This window comes from Chaetodon trifascialis, chromosome 11, assembly GCF_039877785.1.
Source record: "Chaetodon trifascialis isolate fChaTrf1 chromosome 11, fChaTrf1.hap1, whole genome shotgun sequence".
Classification (NCBI taxonomy): Eukaryota; Metazoa; Chordata; class Actinopteri; order Chaetodontiformes; family Chaetodontidae; genus Chaetodon; species Chaetodon trifascialis.
Genome location: NC_092066.1, coordinates 23,285,942 through 23,305,635, shown reverse-complemented (window position 1 = coordinate 23,305,635; position 19,694 = coordinate 23,285,942). Strand labels below are relative to the sequence as shown.

At 42.0% G+C, this 19,694-nt stretch overlaps 1 protein-coding gene across 1 annotated transcript in view; it reads right to left on the bottom strand.

Annotated features, from left to right (window-relative positions):
* Positions 1-828: 828 nt before the first annotated feature.
* The window catches only part of rab2a (RAB2A, member RAS oncogene family), a 29,680-nt gene continuing 10,814 nt past the window's right edge, over positions 829-19,694 (bottom strand). The window contains exons 3-8 of the mRNA XM_070973385.1: positions 18,311-18,378; positions 16,027-16,109; positions 13,746-13,838; positions 12,933-13,044; positions 7,419-7,487; positions 829-3,646 (exon numbers count right to left, since the gene is read on the bottom strand). Of these exons, the coding sequence (XP_070829486.1) occupies positions 3,551-3,646; positions 7,419-7,487; positions 12,933-13,044; positions 13,746-13,838; positions 16,027-16,109; positions 18,311-18,378 (521 nt within the window). The 3' untranslated portion in view covers positions 829-3,550. The remainder of the gene's footprint in view (positions 3,647-7,418; positions 7,488-12,932; positions 13,045-13,745; positions 13,839-16,026; positions 16,110-18,310; positions 18,379-19,694) is intronic.

The window sequence follows — 19,694 nt, the reverse complement described above, 5'->3', positions numbered from 1 at the left end:
AAATGTTATGTCAAACTAAACTACAATGCTTGGTAAACTTGATCTGCCAAATACATCAGCACGTTAGCATGTAGCTCAGAGAACCGCCGTTCTGAAGCACAGCCTCAGAGATGCTAGCATGGCGGCACACTTAGTTTTGTTTTCAGAATGACAGTGGTTAACTGTCCATGGAGTGGATTTTACTGAAAAACTATTGAGCTAGCTAAAAAGCAGATGATGGAGATAAGCACCAGGCTAATAGATTATTCCTATCAATGTGTCATTATAGATCTTTATTACTGATCATTAATACAGCCAGCAATTACTCTGTAAAGTATGCTGCATTAGAAAGTGATACAGAGTGAAGCTCTAGCTCCCTGGCTTCATGCTATCATATTAGCATGTGCTTGTAATAGCCTCCCAGCTAACACAGTGACATACACTGATGTCTGAAGAACGTGGCCTATTCCTGCAAACGTATGAACTTCATGTTGGACATTGCTAAAACGCTCATGCGCATACCCTGAACATGTAAACCTTCCCCGACTACATATGAGTTAAAAAATGTTTCATTCATTAAGCGGGCTCTCAGTCTCGCTGACCTTCATCAGGGAATACAATCTCCATGACTGCTGAAGGTCGAACGGCACGGATCCAAGAGCACACAAGTCACTCCCTGCTCATTTTAATGGATAAGTCAGATAGAGTAAAACAGCATGTGGACTCATTATGATTGATTCATTCGTACAGTGAAAAGTCAGCATGTGCAGAAAACAAGACAGAAAATACAATTTTTTTTTTTTCAAACACTGTATTTTTCCATCTCCACATAACCATCAAAATGACATGTTTAGAGTTTAGAATGTTTTATTATAGTTTATTGTGATAGCATTTTCATTTTTTCTTTTTTTTAAGTTTTATTTTTTCCAAATAACAAACACAGCAAATAACGTTGAGGGGGAGGAGGAGAGGCAGGAGGAGCGAGAGAGGAGGGCCACATAGATAAGATAGATAGATCAATCCATAGATAGATAGATAGATAGATGCGTCAGGTTTGGCTTGATCCTCCCCCCTCTGGGTCCACACACACACACGCACACGCACGCACGCACACACACACACACACACACACACACACACACACACACACACACACACACACACACACGCACACGCACACGCACACGCACACGCACACGCACACACGCACACACACACACTACATTTTGCTTTACAAAGAATAATCATCATCAGAATAAGATTAATAACTGTCTGAATATATCTAGAAATAAAAAAGAAAGAAAAATAAGAGATGAACACTGCAGAGGAAAACAGATTCACTCGCACTGCTGTGAAACCCAAAAACTCCCTACAGTTATACAGTTAGCCAGGAGAGAAAACAGCTAGGTTGGATAAACAGAAATATATGTATGCATCATCTATGTGTGCACACATACGCTGTATGCAGGCTGAGTGTGTGTGCACATGGAGGGACCGGGAAGAAACAAACGCTAACATGTGGGTTTGGATTCATTTCTAATGCCACAGTTCATACACAAAATTCCACCAAGTCCTGTCTCTATGACTTTACATATTTCTCTAAGTGTGCATTTATGCATGTGTAATGCATCGTCAACTAGCTAGTTAGTGGTAAAATGCCAATCTGCAGATAAAGGACCAGTCTGATTCATTTTAGCAGCTGTCCAAATCTCTCAGGAGGGTGGAGTTAAGGCAGACAGCTGATTTGAGGACAGATTACAGGGGCTTAGCCGATTCTTTTCCTTGTTTTTTTTCTGACAAAACAAAGGTAAACACAATAATTTGGCATTAAAAACAGGTACAGAGCTAATGTTACCACACAGTCTTATAAAGACAGGAAGAGAGAGAGAGGGGGCATGAGAAGGGAGGATGAACAAGAAGTAACTGAAGCTGTAAAATATGATCAGAACAGTAAATTGGTGCTGTTTACATCAGGGATCTTGAAGGAAAACAAAACAAAACATTGCAGCAGTCATCAGTCAAGCTCTAAACAGTATACATTTTATATCTGCCGGCTAATTCATGGTGGAAATCTTAGCTTGCTTATAAAGGAGACGCCTTGACATTTCCAGTGGAGTCTGTTCTCCACCAGGGACTTTCAATGCCTCGATATGGTCCTGTTAACAGCCTGTTATCATTCATACTTGTCATTTAAAATAAAGGGCACCGCCAACCATAATGTAACAGGGCGGCTCAGTACCTTTGGGTTTAAATGAGAATTATTAAAAATGCTAAAAAGCTGTTTGGAAGTCCAAAATGGCCTCTTTTCCAGCCCCTGGTATAAACTACACCACAACAGCATGCCAAGCTTCACCTCAAACAGCCAAAAAAAAAAGCTACAGAAACCTAAAGAGCCATATATACACAGAAATGTGCCTGATAAATATAGTTAACAAAAAAAGTCTTGATTTTCAATCCATTTTCCTCTTTTTACTTTTTAACTTCATAATGGCGGTCACTGCTCTCAACATCCCTCAACGTTTCTTTTACTTTACTGCTTTTTTTTGTCTGTTGTCCCAAAAAGGATCCATTTTCACACTCAACAGTTTGGTCTTTTATTCTCTCCCCAGACAATTTAAAACACTTGAAGCAAAAAAGTTTGTAGTGTTCATTAAATACAACTAATCTGCAAGTCAACAAAAAAGTACACAGACAGAGAGAGAACAAAACAGCATGAAAAAAACAGGGAAAGGAAGCACAAAATAACACCATTTGCACTTTGTTTTGCTGGACACAAAATACAGAGTGACTTGAATGCCTCCTACACCTTACAGAGTGACATACTGGAACACCTATATCATCCCTATACACACAGGCACAGCATGAAAACTGACTCGACATGCAGAAACATGTCCTGCCGTCAACGCCGTCTTTTTTTCTTTAAAGAGAAAAAAACGTACTGAGGTGTGTGTAGACACAACACAGCCCGTGGTTTATTCCGTAGTCAGTTGTTAAGAGTGTGTTTAATCTCTACCTGCAATCCTGCTTCTGTTTGGATAAAGTCAGCTCACAGTTACTGAAGATACTTTTTTTATCTGTTATGATTCTGAGGTACATCCTCCTGAATTAAGAGGAGTGTGGAAATTAAACTGCTGGAATAGAATCCTTCGCATTCCAGCATGGGTGCTTTTTCTTCAAATAAAAAGATTAAAATCAGTTTATCTAACAAAAAAGAAAAAAAAGAAAAAGAAATGTCAACTGCAAACCTTCAGAATTTGGTGGCTAAATCTGCAGGTGAAACTGACTCTGTCCTCCTAAGACTGCAGGAAGTCCAGTTGATTTATGGGGACATGGAGTCAAGAGACTTAGGAAAGACATGGCTGACAGAGAGAGAAAAAGACACAGAGAGGGAGGGATGGATGGATGAGAGAATGGAACTGTAGAGAGAGAGAGAGAGAGAGAGGTTAACAAACTGTTAGTGAGCCTGGACAATTCTGTAGAAACGCAAGGGAGGGTTGGAGAGGGCGGGGAGGAGGAAGAAGGGAAGGGTTGGGGTTGAAGGAAGAGGAGGAGGAAGCGTGAGGAAGTGGCTTCAGCAGCAGCCTCCTCCAGCCTGTTGGCCTCCCTGGCTACCGGACAGTGTAGAGTTGGTGGTAGGATGCTGGGGTCCAATCTTAATACCATTAGCCTACATGGAAAGAAGAAGAACACAGAAGTTCAAAAAGAGATAGAAATTAGATTTGGGGTAAACCTTAAGGTACTGCCAGCAGCAGAAAGAGTCTAATATGAAGCTTCAGTGGTTTCAATGATCAGAGCTTTATTTTATGCCTCTCCTTGTTGGTGTCTGTTCTCCTCTGACTCAGCCTACCAGGCGAGGGCACCCCCTCATCTCCAGTGCTCTTTGCTGTGGCTGTTGAACCGCTTGTGATATCTTTGCAAGCGTCAACATCATACAGCAGCATTGTTACATGAGCAAGTTTTGTTATATGCCGATGATTTATTATTATATATTTCAAACAGCTCAAAGTCTATTCCAGTGATACTCGATACTGAAAACAGGTTCTAAACATTAACAAAAGTTCCCTGTTCCCGATGAATGGTCTGGAGGATAAGCAATCTCTTATTTGATTCCTCCTCAAAGTCAAATCAAATATTAGGAAATTAATGTGACAAAAACTTTCTCATTCTCATCTAGTCATTGGTGCTGGTTATTGATGTTTTCATAGATTCACTTTTACTGCAGAAGTCCATTTGTGTAAAAACAGATTTTAGCTCCTGTTTGACAATTTTGTTTTATTTGTATAAATAACAATGTTCTCTATGTTACAACCTGCACATGAAGCACAAGCAACTCATTTTAAGCTGGGGCCCAGTCAGACCCACAATTTGCACTGTTGACCTTTAATAAAATGACCATTTAGTGCTGATGTTTGTGGTAAAACAGGACAAGGGGGTCCCAGCTAGATGAAGCCGTCATATTAGCCGTGTTGCTCCACACACATTTACATAACTGTTCTCTGCTGCAGTATAAGAGCCATGTTTACAGTCATGAGAGTCACTGCACAAGCAGCATGGCACTGGTGTCAGCAGACGCATAACACAACTATCTCTGCAAAATGAGTAAAACTACAGTAAATTAAACAAGCAGTAAAGCTGTTATTCAGTCTGTCACTTCTATTTTCATTTGACCAATTACTGTAGATTATTGATTAGAACTATGCAATTACATCACATAATATAAATAATGGAAAAACAAAGATGGTGAGAAACAAACTGAAGACTAGCTAGCCTCCTTCCAAAATATGACTTTTATCTATTATGAATATTCACGCAAATTTGATCAGATGTTGAAAAGCACATAAGAATCTCCTCAAAATAAGTTAGTTTTCAGTTTTTATATTACAATCTATTACATGGCTTTCTCTCAGATACTTTAATGTGTGGCCTCTTAGCTTGCTAGCAATCATGCTGTTTGTTTCAACATTAAATATCTTGTCTTTGCACTGTCAGCTGAATGCATGTTGGAGATTAAAGAATTTGCAAATAATTGCACAGGTTTTCTTTACATCTTTCCACAGAGTCCCAGCATTTTTGGAATCGGGGTTTTACGCTGCACCAGTACCAGCACCAGTGCCTCAGTGACACTGGGTAATTACTGGAGTACTAGTGTCTGGTCTCTGTTGTTTACATGTGGTCTGTACTTATATGGCCATGGACAGATTACTAGATGACTGCTTAGGTAGTGGTAATGAATATGGCCTTTTTGGGCCTTTTTTCCTCTTCCTGTGTATTACTTTACATTGTTATTTTTTTTTTGTCAGTTGTTTGATTTGAAAATTTGAAACTCAATAAAACACAAACTCATTTATCATGACAGCAACAACAACAACAAAAAAATACAGCTATAGTCAAACAAAAAAAGGAACTACAGTCTCTAAATGAAAAACACTGAGGAATGGGTGTGCCATTGCTTAAAGGGTGAGATTAACATTGGCCAGCGCCTGCATGGGCTCCTATTAGATCACTTCATAGAGGAAGCAACAGGTGCTGCGGTGTTGTACAAAGGCAAAGGAAACACCAGCAGCACTGAAGGACACAAGGAGAAAAAAGGGAAGCACATATAAAAGAAGAGAAAGAGAGCGAGAGGGAGGCAGGCAGGTGGGTGGTAGAGAGACACAGCTCTTTCATCTCTCTCTCCCTCTCTCATCCCCTCATCTGAAGCTCCCTCTCTCTCCGTTTCATCTCTCTCTGTGTCTGAAGCACACTCTCAGCCTTGCTCTCTCCCTCTGTATATATTTATCTCTCTCCCTCTCACTGTAACTCCCCCTCCTACACTCAGTAGCAGTAGTGCCTCTGGGAAACACTGTATGCCTTTAAATCACATTTATTGAGCTAAGGCCATGTGTGTGTGTAAGTATGTGTGTGTGAGTGTTTTCTCATAGTGGCTGCCAACATTTCTAGTGGGGCTTCCCCCTCTCTCTCTCTCTCTCTGTCTCTGTCTCTCTCTCTCTCTCTCTTTCTCTCTCTCTCTCTCTCTCTTGCAGCCAGTCAGCTGATGTGGTTTGGCCGGCCTGCCTTCACTCCGTCTTACTAATAACAAAAACACTCACTGGCTGGCTAACTCCAGCCCTCTGTGACTAACATTTGTACTTGTTGGCCGGCTTGCTAAAGGGCCAGATCTCCATGCCACTCCAAAACAGGCTTGAACACAGGCAGAGGATGCACGCACGGTTCTGTTTACATACTGCAGCGGCTGCTTGAATTCAAGGACGTGTTCACACACGTTTTGGCCGTGCATACAGGCCCAAACATTTAGCTGCATGAGGACGGTCTGTGGGGACTGTGACACAATTTAGAACACAATTAATGACTGGATAACAGTTTTGTTAAGAATATAACATCTGCATGACAGGACTGGTTGTCCACACTAAAGGCCACATTAGCCTAGCCTTGTTCCAGACCTCTGAACCACACATCTCAGATTTGTTCAGTCATGTGATGTGCTTAATGACTGCTCATTCAGCCAGTAGACCAATCAGAGAACAATTTGTAATTGGTAGTTAAGCAAACTCGGAGGCTAGCGAGCTAGGTACATTCATTTGTTGGTCCACACACACAGATAACAGCTTCTAAATCAACATGTTTCTGTGATCACTGGCACATCACCTATTGACTTCCTATTGACTGGTTAGTATCAATGAATGAATGAATGAATCATTTTGCAGGGCCAGATTTGTCAATCATCTAGGCTTCAACTATTTTTTAACCATTTATGAATGGAAGGAGATTTTTCTGAAACCAGTCTGAACATGCTAACATGGTCGCACATTGTTTTAACACGTAAAATGTGTTTTCGGATCAAGCAATGTTAATGTGGAAGTTGTATGACCAACACTTGCTGACAAGTGCATACTTGCTGACAAGCTTGGTGTCTTGACTTTCCTGCCTGCATTACTGTTCCACTGAGAAGATAACCATCTGGTTGACTGGATGGCAAACTTACTGACTGGCTGGATAGACAGCTTACAGACTGACTGGCTGGCTGAGTGTTTGTTTTCTTGCCGAATGACTGAGACCTTGTGGGATGTGAGGAATTTATGAGCTGGCACGATGCCGAGGGAGAGAGAGAGAGAGAGAGAGAGAGAGAGAGAGCGAGCGAGAGAGAGAGCACTGAGGAGTGAAGATGGAGCGAATGGAAAATGGAAAATAGAGCAGGGGAGAGGAAGAACACAGGGAGTTTTGCTTGGCTGGAGTGAAAGGAAGCAGAGGGTTTTTTTTCCCCTTCTTTTTGAGGAGAGGGGGAGCGTGGCAAACCACACACACTGCTGGAAAACCATGCTGAGGAGAAGGAGGAGAGGAATAGAGGAGAACAAAGACTGGAAGATAGGAGAGGACAGCCTACAAAAGAGAATGGAGTGGTTTGAGGAGGAAGGAAAAGGGGAGGGAGCAGTGTGCCTCACCTCATTGTTGATATCAAACACTCCCTCCTGGATCTTCTCATAGATCTCCTTGGCTGTGTTGATGAAAGCCTGAGATAGAGGCAGGAAGAGAGAGAGAGAGAGAGAGAGAGAGAGAGAGAGAGAGAGAGAGAGAGAGAGAGAGAGAGAGAGGGAGGGAGAGAGAGAAGAGGAGATTCAATTCATATTTGTATGTTGACTCCTGGAAATGAGACTGCTAAGCTCTTAGGAAAATGTTTTTACAAAAAGCCACATGTCATTATGACTGCAAAACAGATTCAGTACAAGTTTCAGATGTTGAAGAACAACACAACTCGGCTCTGACTGCGAAACGTTCTCGCTAAAACATCTCTCTGCTTTTCTACAGCCTATTCATACCACAGATTTCTGAAGGTATTTTTCTGCTTTCCATGCAACTATTAGGAGTCATTTCAAAGCATTATGAAACCTTCAACTTTGCTGGAAACTATCACTGTGACGTATTCATTTATTGTCAAAGTTATGGATGAAAGTGAGAAATTCTGTGTCAAATATTCCATATAGACGTGTCAAATGCTGTAAGACACCCAAAGATGGACATCATGAAACAGATGTGTGTGTGTGTGTGTGTGTGTGTGTGTGTGTGTGTGTGTGTGTGTGTGTGTGTGTGTGTGTGTGTGTGTGTGTGTGTGAGTTAATCTGCCACCAGCATGTCCAGACCACAAAATGATAACGTGACTATGACTAAAATAAAAATGGGCATTCTGAGATAAACAGAAACCACTGGCTGCCCGGGAGGCTGAAACATGCACAAGATATTTAAAAAGACATATTTTAAATGTTGAGAATACAGCGGCATCAAAGTTTGGGCACTCCTGGCCAAAATGTCTGTTACTGTGAATAATGAAGTGGGTCGAAGATGGAAAGTCATAAAGATAAAGTTGAACATCTGAAGCACGGTTAGTGTGTTATTTTTGTTTTGTATTGTACAATCTGTACTTCTTGGAAATCAGGCTCTTGCTTGTTGTATGGCTGTAAGTTAAAATTCTAACAGAAATCCATTGCTAATTTCTCTAACCCTCTGATCAAACAAAGCCGTTCTCTCCTCACTGATTCCACATTGGTTCATTTTGTCCTTTGCCAGTACTCTGTTTCAACAATAAACACATAAAGGAAGGAGGATGCTATAAGATGCTTTGCTGGGACTTAAAGAGCTCAAGATATAGACTATTTTAAGAAGTGAAATTCTTCACTGAACACTGTCTAAGCCCTTAACTTTTAGAAGTTTTCACGTGTTATGACTGAAGGCCCTGTTAGAAGATGAAGACACCCTTTGGAGGAGATTTGCTTCTTCTAGAGAACAACTGCTACAACAATAAGATCTGAGCAGAAAACACACACACACACACACACACACACACACACACACACACACACACACACACACACACACACACACACACACACACACACACACACACACACACACACACACACACACACACACACACACACACACACACACACACAGCTTGCTGACTGCACTGCAAGGATCAAAGGTGCTCGAATAAAGTGGAATTAAGCTCCCTGAGTGACGCGCCTATGACTGTGCTATTGATGCATTTGTCTCCAGGGACAGTCTCTCAGTGTTTGTTTCTCAAAGGTCTAAACTGGAGAGCAACTGGGACAAAGCAGAGAACTGCCATCAACCCAGATCACATACACTTCAGTCTGTGAAGGAAGACTGAAACACTGCTACCAAGTGCCACCACACACAACTTTGTCAGGCCAAGAAGAAATGTGTTCCTTCAGCGGAGTCGTTAAAGAACTGAAAATATGTCCTGAACTTCTACCTGACACCCAGTCTGAAATAGACTGAGAAGCCCAAGGGTGCTCTCTAGTGCACTCTGTTCTGTCCTGTTCACTCTTGTCCTCTTTACTTCATTCAACACATCACTGCATCCCTTGTTCTTTTCACATCTCTCTACACTTCCTTTTCTTACATTTCATGGAAACAGTCAAGTACAGGAAACACTGGACATTAAGAGAGATAAAAGGAGGAAGTAGTAAAGAAATGACCAGAAAAGAGTAGAGGGAAGGATGCAAGGAAAGAAATGATGAGACGATGCTTACAGGAATCTCTCTCTCTCTCTCTCTAAGGACCATCCCATCAACCCGGTGTCCACCCACAGACCCTGACGACAAACCCAGCGCACTGATTGGCTGCTGGATGTCGCTGAGGGGAGGCAGGGTGGAGGTTATGAATATGTATGAACTATAACTGGTTGATATACTGCTGGAGAAAGAAAGGGAGATGATGGAGAAGGGGGAGGAAGGAACTGAGGGAGGAGGGGAGGAGGAGGAAATGAATGGAAGAGGGCAGGAAGACATGGAGGAGAAAGGGGAGGAATATACATTGGAGGAGGGGGAGGAAGAAATGGATGGGGAGTGGGAGGGGGGAGGTGAAGGAGGATGGGAAGGAGGTAAAGAGCAAATGATGGACGTCAAGGGATGAGGAGGGATGGAGCGAAGAGAGGTGAAGGGAAGGGAGGAGAGGAGCGGTATCAGGAGGATTCAGAGGACACTAATGAGACAAATTAATCATACCACACACACACACACACACACACACACACACACACACACACACACACACACACACACACACACACACACACACACACACACACACACACACACACACACAAGCACACACACCCCTCCCCCTCATCTTAACCCCACAGAGAGCTCTACTCGACAGTAGTGTGGGTGTGTGTGTTTGCATGATATAGGCCAGGAAGAGAGGGTAGAAAAAAATCAATGTAAACAAACACACACATACACACTCTCTGCAGTGCCCCTGGCTGGCATGCTGTGCAGTGTAGGATGGGATCATTTATGTGATTGGATAAGTGAGAAAGGGGTCCCCGAGGACAACGCCATGCATTCATTACACCCAACAACATCAGGGGTGTGTCGCTGCGAGGGGCGGAGCAGTGAGCGCAGTGTGCTAACTGCGCTTCATGATGCTAATGTGAAGCAGGCACGGTTAGGCTCCAGCATGGTGGTCCATGATGCTACGGATGAACAGTCCACTCAACTGGAGGTCTGCTTTAAGCGGGAGGGAGGAGCGGACACACTTCATATGTACATGATAGAACTATAATACTGCAAGTAAGACAGTGAAGGCTAACAAAGAAGACTGCACCGGGCACTCCTCTTTTAATGTGCACTGAGTCACATTTCATTCATAACACACACCCAGCAACACTCTGATTTTCGGCTGATATTTGTATTGTGTGTGTTGGTGGCGAATCATCCAGTTTCCATGATGACAGAGAGCACCTCAGTGGTGGTAATGAGGCAGGCAGGGCTCTAACTACCAATGAGGACGCCAAGGTCCTGACCTCAGTATTGTTTCTGGGACTTTAGAGTTTTAGCAACTTGAGGAGGAGCTTCCCCAACTACTAGTATTTTTTTTTTCTTTTTAAGGCTGGTATGTTTTTGGGCTTAATGAGCGCTTTGAGGTTAAAGCTAACATTGGTATGCTAACATGCTGATGTTACCAGGTGTACAGTTTACCATGTTCAGCTTCTTAGATTAGTGTCTCAGCATGCTAACACTTGGTAATCAGTATTGGATAAACTGCATTTTTTGTACTCCTTGGTAAAAAGAAAGGAAAGTCGGGGAATCAGTAGGATTCATCTTCTGAGGACCATGAACGTGTGTACAAAACATCATAACAATTCATCTAATAGCCGTCGAGACATTTCAGCCTTGGACAGAGGGGCAGATCAACAGATCGACAATGCCATCCATAGAGCCACGCTGCTACCAAGGCTGAAAATGAATACACCAAATAAAATTTCAATCAAAACACGCATTTAGTCATTTTCTATGAGAATAAGATTTTTGGCAGGGTGCTTTGGGGCGTTTACACAGCACTTAGAAAATCATGTAAGGACATTTACAGAAAATATGAGTGAACAGTTAAATGAGTAATTCAATTAGACAAATTAAATTAATCATGACTTTTCTGGTGGCTAATCAAAAAGAAAAACAGGGATGGGGTTTGGTGTGGGAGTTGGGACTCATTGCTTCAGTATAGTCCAGCCTGCAGTCCTGGAGGGGTTCAAAAGCTTAAGGTCACCACTGATCTCTATGTTGTGTTCAATGTAATACAGCTTTGTTCTTTTACTTATATTTTTTGATGTTGTTATTGTTGCATTTTCTTGCACTTTATCTATTATATTCATCATTATACATTACTTGTTGCTATGTGCATTTTGTGAAAATGTAAAGCACAACACTGCTATATAAATGGTATAGAAATAATATATTGTTGCCTCGTCTTTCTATTACTACATTTACAGCAGCTAATAGTCAAACTGCAATTACTACAAAACACTAACAATAACAAAAACAACATCATTATAGCCATGTACACAAGGGGTTGGCGATCTGGCCAAAATCTTCTAGCAATTTCATATCACATGATCAGGATAACAGTGCATACACTGAATAACAGCGTGTCAGTACGCATTAAGGGATACGGTGTTGACAAATCTCTACTGGTCGACACATTTCTGCCATGTCACGGTATATACCGTTGCACCACCCAACCATAATGTACACTGGTGTAGACTCTGATCAGAATTTCTTATGAGAGCTGAAGGCTCTTCTTCTGTGTGCTAAGGCACATTTATATTACAATAAACAAATTCTAGAGGTGGATCACATGACTTGGACTAAATGTGATTTGCAATATACAGCTGACATAAGCCAATATATGGGTATAAACCTCGTACTGCAGCTTGCCAAAGACATGGTGACAGTGAACACACCCTGTTTGTATTGTGTTCCGACAAAAAGCAGAATAACGTCCACTACAGATGTCAACAGGCAGCACTGATATCTGTGAAGTAGCAGATGATATGTGTGAAATCCTGCTCTGGCCCTTCACACAAAAGATTTCTGTGTGAGGAAAAAGCTGTTAGCATTAGTGTTGAGCTGCAGGGGAGCAGTATATATTTCAGACAGTTTGTAGCATTTTGGAACTCAGACAGGTTCAGGTGAACCGTCAATTAGTGCTAAAAAACTTCTGTCTGCTCTGGTACTTTATTTATCATTCTATATGTTAATACCAAATAAATGTAGCCTGAAGGCTCAAAGTGGACATTGTGCATGAGTATCTACTGTGTATGTCCACTGTGATGCACGGTGTGTGTGTGTGTGTGTGTGTGTGTGTGTGTGTGTGTGTGTGTGTGTGTGTGTGTGTGTGTGTGTGTGTGTGTTGACACGTATTACTCATGTTGTGAGGACATAAATCTGTTTACAATCACACTATGGGGACTTATGGGAACAAAACACAAGTCCCCATAATGTAAATCAATAAATTTTAAAGGTGAAGACTTAGGGTAAGTCTTCAGGAAATGAGGGAAGTGTATGTAATGTCCTCCTCATGTCCTCTGAAGTGACGGAAAGATGACTGTGCGTGTGTGTGTGTGTGTGTGTGTGTGTGTGTGTGTGTTTTATTACCTCCTCCACATTAGAGGCAGTCTTGGCTGAGGTCTCCATGAATATGAGGCCGTGTTCTCTGGCAAATGCTTCCCCTTCCTCTTTCTTCACCTCTCTCCTTGACTCCAGGTCACTAAAAACACACACACGCCCATGTTAATGCAAAGACAAAATGTGTTTTCAGACAGGAAAAAGACTGTTGTCTTACAGTAGGTAGGTTTGATAGTTATCAAATAAAGTAAAATTAGTTTCAAGGTGTTCATGACTGTATCAACAAGAGCACATTTTTGACATTACTTGTGTTATTTTTCTTATGTAACGCTGTTATGTATCCTTGGCTACAGCGTGCGGAATCACTGTTGTCAATAACCAGCTGAGGTTTGTTGCAGCAGTAACTTCCTCATTTAAATTTGACAAAGGGTATGTTGTTTCCATTTTGTTTTAAGGTGCCTGCAATTCTATCAACACACTCTTGTCATAACTATCTTACACAATGCTCTTATGTAACCGTACAGAGTCAGCAAAAGTTACTGTAAATATCTCACGTACGTTTGTTGCATATCTGAGTTCCTATGTTTTTAATTTAAATTAGTGTGGAACAGTTTGACATATGTAAATGTGAACACAGGCCACAGTGTGAGGTTAGGACCAGGCCCGGCCGTAGCAGCCTCCCAGCTTGCTTAGACAAATTTAAACAAACCACCGTTATAACAGCATAACGCTCTTAAACACCACTGACAGCTGACACATGCTGTTGATGCTCCAGTCTCACGCATTGTAGGACATGATGTAACCGTCACTGTGGAGTGTTCGTTGCCACAGAAAGGATCTTACCTCTTGTTGCCAATAAGCATGATGACCATATTGGAGTTGGAATGTTGGCGAGCATCCTCTAACCAGGTCGTCAAGTGGTTGAAGGTGTCCCTTCTGTTAAAGCAAGCACAGCATCTCATTTCAACCTACTTTCACACCGATGAAACGGAAACAATCAGAGATAAAGCACCTATTACTTCTAAGAACATCACAGTTTCCACACTGATGTCAGATTCAGGGCTCCTACAGCTTTTCGAGAGCAAAATTCAACGATTTTCATGTTTCCTGAAGCTAAAATTTCCAGACTCTTGAAGCCTTTATCATAATGTCTAAATTATTGCCATAAATACAAGAGTGAAAAAGAGAGTTTACAGAATTTCTTTCTATACAAAGCAATCAATGTATATTGTCACTTATTTTACCAGCAGCTCATGTTAACTTTGTATGTCTGATCAGGAATATTTAATGCTTGCTAATTTCGACACCAGGTTATTTCATATTAAACAATAAAAGACTTATATAAGTGATTGTGTCAATGAAACATCAGATTAAGTTGAAATCAAGCATTTTACAAGGAGTATATACCTTGAACAACCTTGAACAAATGGTAGTTAAAGTTAAGCATTTTCCAAACGTTCTTGCAGACTTGCAGATTTGACTGTCCCTTGTAAAAGGCTGAATGATATCCTGGTCACTTCCTCTTACAATGTTTACAACCACTCTGTTAATCTCTGAGAGGCCTTCCAGCTATCTTTACTTGAATGCTCCGCCCTAGAACAGAAGAATTCACTTCCACTTCTGTAAATTTGCTTTAAGAATACCTTTGGCCTTTGACAATTCATGGTTGAACCCTCAGACCCCCTTGGCCCCAACAGGGCATAGTTGAATTTTTAAGTTTTATACAATCCAATTTATTGTATGACATAGTGTATGATACAATCAACAGGGTGACAACTAGCAGCAGAACAATTGTGACTTGTGCAGGGATATAAAAATACATCCAGGGGATTAAAAATAACATTTGGAAGCAGGACAGCTGGCACTAAGAGACTCTAGGCTACAAGCTACTGAAATCATGATTCTTTGCCACAGTTAACACAACATTACTGCAGACGAGGAAGTTTTTCAGTCAATCAGAATGAGCACTGGCTGTTTGTTCTAGTTTACAGTCCTCAAGCTTGAGTGCACAACACTCATATTAAAATGAACTAGTTTGCACTGACTGCACTTAGAGATTAGGTCACAGCTAAGAACTCAGGATCCTTCGTCTGGGGGATATTGAATATTCACAGAACATTTATCGACATCAGGGCATTTGTTTTTTGACAAAGAAAAAAGCTGGTGCAGGGGAAATTTTGACCAAATGGTAGTACTGGACAAAAGGTCACAGGGTCATGAAAATCATTGAGAATCCACCTCTGGGGACCATGAAGATCAATAACAAATTTCATGTCAATCTGGCCATTAGTTGTCAATATATTTTGCTGTGGACCATGGTGATGAACGGATGGAGACTGAGCTGCTGCTCGTGGGGTTTGGGAAGAGAGGCAGCTAATACCCCATTTACACTTAGTCACTTCCTGCACCGTGCAAGGATCAGATAGCAATCCGAGCTCAAAAGAGCTCATTTTAAATGCATCCAAGATGCATTCTCCCTCCAGAGGTGTTATTTACACCTTGTCACAAGAAGCACAAGTCTGACTGTCTCCTGTGTCCTTATGATAACGGAAACCAAAGTTAGATTGAAAGGACACAGAAAATAGCTCTTTCTTCTCTATCGCATAAAAGCAAAAAGAAAACTGACTCCTGCCATAAGTACTCTGTATGATCAAACCCATGATAGCAGACAGTAAAGCCTAAGATCTTGGTGATCCTGACTTCTAGCATCAAGTGTAAGTTTTCACTTGTCCTGTGAAATATCTTCATCGACTGGTAAATGTATTTCAGACATTGATGGTTCCCAGATGATGAATCCTGACACTTTTATGATCACATGACTTTCCCTCTAGCCCTCCCATGAATTTCTCAGCAACTACTGAATGGACTGTCATGTAATTGTTATCTTTATTGTCAGCATGCTGATGTCAGCATTTGGTTTGTATTTGTTAGTACAGTCTCACAGAACTGCTGAACAATGAAAAACATCATGCTAATCTACAATATTTGCCCTTTCACAGTATGCTGACAACTTGCTAATAGTAACTTTCCATGGTGAGCAGAGGATGCTAGTAATGGGACAGGCTGAACTAGGGGCCACAGAGCTTGAAACAGAGCATGTAGGGTCTGTCTGATTGGTCGTTACCTTGTGATGTCATAGACTAGCAGTGCTCCTGCTGCTCCTCTGTAGTAAGACCTGGTGATGGACCGGAACGACTCTTGACCAGCCTACAGAAACACATATGTATATTAATAAACAGAAATTAAAATGTAATAATTGTAATGACCGCAGACAACTGCTGAACCTTTGCTGACCCTGGTCCAGCTGGAGTATGACTCTGGCTTCACAGGCTGCACATTTCAGGCCCATAGGTCCCCCCCCCCCCCCACCCCCCCCACCCCCCCCACCCCACACACACACACACACACACACACACACACACACACACCAGTCCTGGTCATCTACGAGTCCAGTTTATATAGTCTAGTCCCATACATGTCTTGTACCAGTCCTTATTGTCTTGCAGAATTTGGCTCCTGGTTTTCAGTAAGCTTGGGTAAGGACAGGACAGAGCAGAGGCTGTAATGGGATACAATGGAGTTCTCTCTTTCTTTCTCCATCTATCTGTCACAATCCCTTTCTTTCTCTCTGCTTGTGTGAGCAAGCCTCCCAGTTTTCCTATTTATGAATAACATGGGAGGACACATCAGCTGTAGTGTCACATGGATTAAACCTGTAGCATTATCTGAATGTCATATATATACTGTATAGTCTGATTAGCCCACTAGGTCACCTTGTTCATTCACTTCCCCTTCAAGTATTACCCCTGATTGTCTCACCTCCACTGTGTCATCAATCATCTTTTCATTCTTTCCCTATGAATCCCTGGGCCTCCCCACTTTCCATCGCTGCTTTCACCATCTAGCGCTCTTACCACCCCCCTGCCATGTCTATTCATCCTCTGTCTCCGTCCGATGTACAGTAACAATGTTGTCTGTGTTTCGTCCTGGCCAGAGTAGAAAACAAAACAGTGCTCTATCCTAGCAGCTGCAGCCCTGCGCTGCTCTGACCTCATCTGAAAAACCAGACAGTCAGTCAGAAACACAGCCAGTCGGTGAATCATTCAGCAACTCAGAGGACCAGGCTGCCAGTTTGTCTCCCTGGAACCCAGTCTGTTAGTCAATGAAGCAGTCGGTCACAGAACCAGTCAGTCACCAAGCAACCGACCAGTTAGCCGGTCAACCACAGGACTGGTCAGCCAGTCGGTCAGTGAGCCAAACAGCTACTTGGGTGGAATCTAGAACAGTCAGTCAGTCAGTCTTTCAGGGAGCAGTCAACCAGTCAGTAATGCTATTAGTGAATAAATGATAAATAAGGTTGAAAGAGAGGGAACACTGTGTCTGTCTGCCATCTGGCCTACATGCTCGTGTGCAGAAACACACATACATGCACACATACTTATTCATATGGCATGTGGAGCCTACACAATGATCCCACTGGTTTCTCTATCCATTTGGTGATGGTGGTGTATTGTACAAGTCCAGCAGTAAGCACCAGTGAGCCCTGCTGGTTTTCATTTTGACCATCTGATCAGGGACTCCGTAACACCTGGACAATCAGGTGAAGATAATTAACTAGCTGCTAGGATGGAAAACCCGGAGTGGTGTGAGTTTTGAGAGGCAGGACTGGCATCGCAGGCCTTTTCCTCTCGCCGCTCCTCTCGTGCTTGGAGCAGTGTTTTTCTGTGGAGTGCCAACTCCACCTGCTGGTCATCTGGTTAAGTGCATGTTCAGGAAGCCCAGTATTCACAACATCACATCCTTTTTCCGGGTCTGTCCCCACACCCAAACTTGAAATCTTGGGCAGTTAGGTGCATTCAGGTGTCAACAGGTAGCAGGCAATTGTGTTCCATGGCTGAAATGTGCCAACGCCCAGTACATTTAACTCACACTGAATACACAGACCTCTTTAAAGTCGTATTCAGAGCCAAGTGTACCGCACTCTTCACCAAGGTCTGCTATGAAGTTCAATATTATGATGCAGTGAGTGCAGCCAGAATATCATTATTAATGTTCAAACATGATGTAGTTATGGCAGATGGAGGAACCATTTAAAATAATATGTATTTTGACTAAAAACAAGCAGGGCTCACTGATCAAAATAGGCTTTCTGAAGACTTTTCATATTTGTAATTCATATTTACAAGAAAATGAAACTTATTTTTCAAAAGAGGTCATTACAGAAACACAGGTTAATCACATTAGAGGTTTAAGACCTCTACTGCCTGCATTTCAAAGACTTCCATACATGTGCAGCCTTGCATTCAGGTCGTTCATTTAAGATTAGTTCAGGTCCTTTTACAGTCATAATTCTCCAGCCACAACGAGGGAAGCTGTTTTTAAAAAAATGTATACAATAGATATATTACCGTATCCCAGATCTGCAGTTTGATCTGTTTGCCATCTATAGTGATCATCCTCGCTCCAAACTCCACACCTACACACACACACACACACACAGAACAAGGTGAATTAGTACTGACTCAATCAAAACGTCCTGCTGCATATTAATGAACCTTATACGTGTATCTATTTTCTCAGATGTCATAATGAGCTCACATAAAAATAAGTGATTATGAGCAACAGCAGTTGAGACGAGAACAACATACACCATGAACTGTGAAGAGCGGACAGGAATTGGACAAAAAGGAGGTAATTTATCCCCTAGTTTTACGTTTCAATGTTTTCAAAATAATCTTGCATGAATTTTGGCACCACAACACTTAGACTGATCAGGAGATTGGTTTCTGAACAGCCCATGATAAGCAATTGGATTTTACAGTCGTTTGACTATGGGATTTATGCTGAAATCCCACATTTACTCCGACATAATCCAGAGGTTGGCGTGCTTCACTGTCACACCTCAGACGAAGCACACCAGAGTCCACCCCGAGATGGACTCTGAGCCCACCTTTTCTGGTGGTTTTGGTCCAATTGTTTGGTCTGCAAACTGTTAACTGACAGCTATGACATAAGGCTAAATGCACCAGCAAACGACACCAGATTTTGTTTTTATACCAAACATGTGAAAGAATCCCTAAATAACCTCAAACGTATGGCATTTCTGTACTACCATTTGCTGTTACTTAATGGCTGACATATGTGCTCAAGCTGATGGAACTGTCAGAAGCAGTCAGACGATAACACTGGCTCATTAAACTTTTCTGTGGGGCTCCATGCTGCAGCATCAGGACGACCACACCTGCTAACAGTATGTTTAAGCAGGTGTGGTCTTCCTGACGCAACTGCTTTGCAAGGCATGTTCACCCACTGCACATAGATCACACAGATGAGTTGGCAGGACAGAGATAAATTACAGATAAATTACAGATAAATACTAATAAAAAAACAGATAAGACATGTTAGCAATAAGGCAGTGTGCCAGAATGAATAACATGCCTTTTTGAAAAGATATTTGTTGTGAGCAGTGATTTAAAAGAGGTCACTGACTCTGAAGCCTCAGATCCTCAGGCAGGGAGTTTAAGAGCTGAGGGCCCAGAACTACAAAAGCCTGGTCACCTTTGGTCTTGAGCCGGGCTCAGGAACAGCCAGCAGAGCCCTGACCGAGGATCTGAAAGCTGCACCCTGGCTCACAGGGGAGCAGCAATTCAGCAATGTAGCAGGGAGCTAAACAATGATCACTTTAAAAGTGATCAGCAAAAAGCTCCTAAAAATCAAGAATCAGTAAAATCAATTCTAAAACTGACCAGTAAGCACTGAAGAGAGGCTAAAACAGGGCTGATACGAACGTGT